The following is a 4,283-nucleotide window of genomic DNA, read 5'->3' as shown; positions in this document are numbered from 1 at the left end:
TTTCATACATTGCAGTGTATACTCATCCCAAATAGAAATTTCTTGGGTGATGAATTACTCATTGGATGCAACTTTGAAGCTTAAAGATTCAATAAATTAAAAGAAACAAACAAAACCATTTGGATACTCCTCCCTTGCGCAATCACATGGTAAATCTGGAAGGACTAAGGAGCGCAGTGACAGTATTTGTGAGGAGATGTAGAACTGTCAAACGAACTCATCATATCTGTAAAAAGCCTTGTTAATTTGGTGGTGTTCGAATAAAGATAAATTTAGACACATGTTGGCCAAGTTCTGCAACAGTGATCCACTTGTACTAGCTTTTTGCTATTTTCTTTTCAATAAACCATAAACCTTTTTTGTCAGAAAAAACAAAAAAGGCCTTGCTAAAAATAAGATACAACATCATACATTTAGACAATTAACAATCCAGACTACCCTGTGATTGCCCTCACATAGGTCTGTCCCTGCTCACAGAAGCTCCCTTGCGAGCTTTACTGGTTTGTCCTTCAGATATGCCATACCGCCATTTGGCGATGTTATTAAATGATGATCTGAATCTTCACCTTCACTCTCGGCCGATACCGATGATGCAAGGGATTCCGAGCCATCATCATCTGTTTAATTAATCAAATAAACGATAAGTAAAGAAAGATTTGATGCTAGTATTAAATTCACTCCATGCTAATGTTTCAACTAGTACCCCTCAACGTCCACTTCCTCTAAATATTTGTATAGCTGCGCAGCACAGTAAATTGCCATGCTTGACATATGATCACAATGACATGTTCCACTCAACCAAATTGCACATATAATAAATTAACAGATGAGTAGTGCTCGGGTATATCGCCTCAAAATGCATTCCCAACTGATGTGCAACTGAAATGGAGACTTTGTTCCTTCAGCTGCCACATCATTAAGGGCTACGCTTTCGTATCATTGTTCCCTATCATGTTACGTCCTTAGTAAGGAAGATCATCTTACTAACAAACTTAACTTAAGGATTAACATTCTTAACCAAGATTGACTCACCAGAATATATTGGATGATCAGGAATCCTAACAGTTGTGACCTGAATATTTTCTGGTAGAAGGCAGTTGCAGAATGAACCTGAAATTCACATAATTTTCATAAAGAAACAAAAAAGAAAACAGAGATAATAGGTCTACCTCAAAATCTAATCCAAGTCTAATCAGAAACATGAGAACCGCACATCACATGATCACCATTTACGGAGGTCTTCAATTCAAGACTTTGGCACTTAGCCTGGTGGGTCTTAACCCATGGAACACAACGAGATGGGTCCAATTTCTTAGTACAATGATGCCAGAGCCTATATATTTATTCACCAATCCGGTTTCGTGGGTGTTAAAATCATATTACAGGCAAAAAGCAAGTGGTCCAACGATATCTCAAAATAAGAAAAAGGAAAGCAACAAAGTTGAGCACTTTCGACATACAACACCAACTGAACAATGAATAAGGCACAAAGACCAATATGATCCTTACCTAATCTTGCAAGGCGATTGACCCATCCAGGAATAGGCTTTCCAGTGAGCCGCTGGCAGAGATCATCAGTAAAGTGGTTGCAATTTTTGGCAATCAGATGATACGTGTCCCCATGATATTTGCTAGAGAGGTGCTCTATGAATGACTGGAAATCAGATCGTGACATGTCAGTGCTGCCAAGTAGCACTGACCGTCTAAAGACAAAACCAGGGCAGCTCTTTGGTTCTACCTCAAACACTCCGCTGCTGGGGTACTCGTGGGCTCCAAATCCATACTCCATGCCATGAACTGCTTTGAAAATGACGTACAATCTTGTAAGCAAATTTTCAGAAGAAAGGGACCGAAGAAACAATGTGGTAGATGGTGGTGGGGTGGGGTTTGGTTGGGGATAAGTGGTAATCTGATACATTCATGTTTTAGCAGGTTCAAAGTGATCTTGACCTACAATAAAACTTAGACTGAGCCAACAGGTATTCCTACCACATTAGCCACCTCCCCGAATCCATCTAAAAAACAATTCCATTACATTTCAAGAATATTTATTATGCCCCAACATAAAGTTAACCTGTTGTCTCAGTGAATTCTGTCCTTTTAATTTAACATGAGTCAAAGAACTAGGTTATCAGGTATGCAGATACTATGACAAAAAGGTATTCTGTTGCTACACATCTATTAGAGTATATATATATAACAGATTTTACTAACCATCAATTCTAGTTCTGAGGTTCTTGCGACAGGTATGGTCCAAAACTTCCTAACCTGCATCGAGAGTTGACGCGATGGGTACTATACAGAGGGAGGAAAAATTGAAATGCATTTTTAAAATGATCCCAAGTGTGAGCGAGCCACGCGAAATGGCTAATGGACCAAGTGTTAGCATTAAGAGATAGGTACAACCTCAGAGGGGTCATTTTCTTTTTATAACTACTATGTCACTATAGATTTACACCTCATTATGATGTATCGACCATTTTGGCAAAGTGGCGTGGTTTCAACCAGCAGAAGAGATCAATTTTACTATGCAAAAGGAATCTCTGTTAATCTTTCAAAACCATCTAATCTACTGATCGAGTAATATTGGATGAAATAACATCTAAGAAAGTAACATAATGCCAAGAAGAAAACACTATAACAAAGGAAATCAAGACAGAAGAAGTGTTATTCTCAGAAATCATGATGGGCAGTGGGTCTTTTGTGCGTAGGCATTTTCGGGCTGTAGCGCACCAATTACAAAAGCCTCGCTTTAATGCAACTGAAAATTTAATCCTCAGACAACTTCTGAAATAGTTAACCACACATATGACAGAAAAACTCTCTTCTAATCTAGCTAACTTTGTGTAACTGCAGTTAACTCTATTCCACATAAGATACCCAGAACCATCACCCTACCAAAGATATTATGAGAAAGGGAAGCATTAAAAGCAGCACAAACTAACTTACAGTGATCTGAACGTGTCAAATATGAGATAGTATAAGCATGAAGAAGAGTCTCTAGCAAATTACTGTCAAAAATATTATTGAGGATAACAGATGAAATCACAAAAGTGGGTACTGATAGTCCTAGTTGTATGTTTCTAAGTTTACTACTATACACTATTCTTTTCTTTACTTACTATGAAAATAAGAACCATGAGTTTCAAAGTAGATAATAATATATATATATATATTAAGTTATTAACACCATCCTCTTCAGATTCTGGAGGCTGCAACAATTAGGATACAAGACACCAATACCCAATAAATTCACCTTTCGTTTCACACATCTTGACAATCTACCACTGCGAAGTTATGAATTTCATTATTTCACATACCATCAGACACCAGCCTTATAATCACAACAATCAAAAGACTTATAATAACTATTCAGGAAAGTTAAAAAAAAAAAAAAATTGTACCTTCAATACCAGAGTGAAAAATTCCTAGTCCAAACCAATAGAGGTAATTGTTCATGGGAGTAAGATCATAAACATTGAGATACAACTGAGTCCGATTACTTCTATCATTATTCTGAGACTTCGAACCCGGAAGCAACGAGCGCATGGTAATGAACTTTACCCCCTCCTTCCCTCCCTCAACCCACAACAATAGTTCTACAATCACAACTTCAACATCTCCTAAGAAATTGTAAAAGAATCCAAAATCAAAGTTAACACACAAAATTCTAAGAAATTTTACCTAAAAAAAAATCTAATATCGAAAGAATTTGTACCTTATAACAGAGATGGGGTTTGACCTATCTCAAACCAAGATCATAGGATGTTGAGAGGAAATGGGATCTTAACAGATTATGTAGTTGAAGTGTAATAGATGATGAAACTTTAATGAAGTAGAAATTCTGCAACTTTTTTAGGGTTTTGTATTCTTTCTTTCTTTAATTAACAGAGAATTGGTGGCGAAATCATTCTGATCAGGAGAGAACAAAGAGATGAAGAGAGAGATTCGCGAATCAAATGATTAATTAAAGATTAAGTTACAAAAGAACATACTGCAATGACTAGAATACCCCTGTAATTTACTTCTCTCCGATTGTAAAACTCTATTTAAGAATAGACGGGCTTTTCTTGCCGATGAAACTGCTCATAGAGAGTTGTTCCTAGTTCCCAGTGAGAGCAAGACTTCGGCTCCGGTGAGCATGAAGTAATTCATCGGAAGTCATTGAGAAATACCATGCCACTCTTAGAAAACGAAAATTCGTGTGGTGAATAGTTAGGGGTAATATAGTATGTTCCACTTGATGTTATTACATTCGGGAAAAAATAAAATTGATCTACCGC

At 37.0% G+C, this 4,283-nt stretch overlaps 1 protein-coding gene across 1 annotated transcript; it reads right to left on the bottom strand.

Moving 5' to 3' along the window:
- Positions 1–223: 223 nt before the first annotated feature.
- On the bottom strand, positions 224–3,951 carry LOC113302551 (deSI-like protein At4g17486). Its single transcript, XM_026551481.1, has 5 exons — positions 3,719–3,951; positions 3,405–3,623; positions 1,510–1,797; positions 1,033–1,110; positions 224–617 (listed from the first exon to the last, which is right to left on the bottom strand). The coding sequence occupies exons 2-5, from the start codon at positions 3,547–3,549 to the stop codon at positions 472–474; spliced, it is 657 nt and encodes a 218-aa protein (XP_026407266.1). The 5' UTR covers positions 3,550–3,623; positions 3,719–3,951; the 3' UTR covers positions 224–471.
- Between the last annotated feature and the right edge of the window lie 332 nt (positions 3,952–4,283).

The sequence above is a fragment of the Papaver somniferum genome, chromosome 8 (genome assembly GCF_003573695.1).
Source record: "Papaver somniferum cultivar HN1 chromosome 8, ASM357369v1, whole genome shotgun sequence".
In the NCBI taxonomy this organism is placed as follows: Eukaryota; Viridiplantae; Streptophyta; class Magnoliopsida; order Ranunculales; family Papaveraceae; genus Papaver; species Papaver somniferum.
The sequence above is the reverse complement of the archived record's forward strand: the minus strand, read 5'-3'. Positions and strand labels throughout refer to the sequence as shown.

Excerpts from the sequence above, each read along its gene's own strand:
- LOC113302551 (XM_026551481.1), bottom strand. The coding sequence starts at position 3,549 with ATGCGCTCGTTGCTTCCGGGTTCGAAGTCTCAGAATAATGATAGAAGT. Across the intron at positions 1,798-3,404 it reads TTTTCACTCTGGTATTGAAG|TTCATGGCATGGAGTATGGA; the intron begins GTACAATTTTTT and ends TTTTCAAAGCAG. Across the intron at positions 1,111-1,509 it reads CAATCGCCTTGCAAGATTAG|GTTCATTCTGCAACTGCCTT; the intron begins GTAAGGATCATA and ends TGTGAATTTCAG.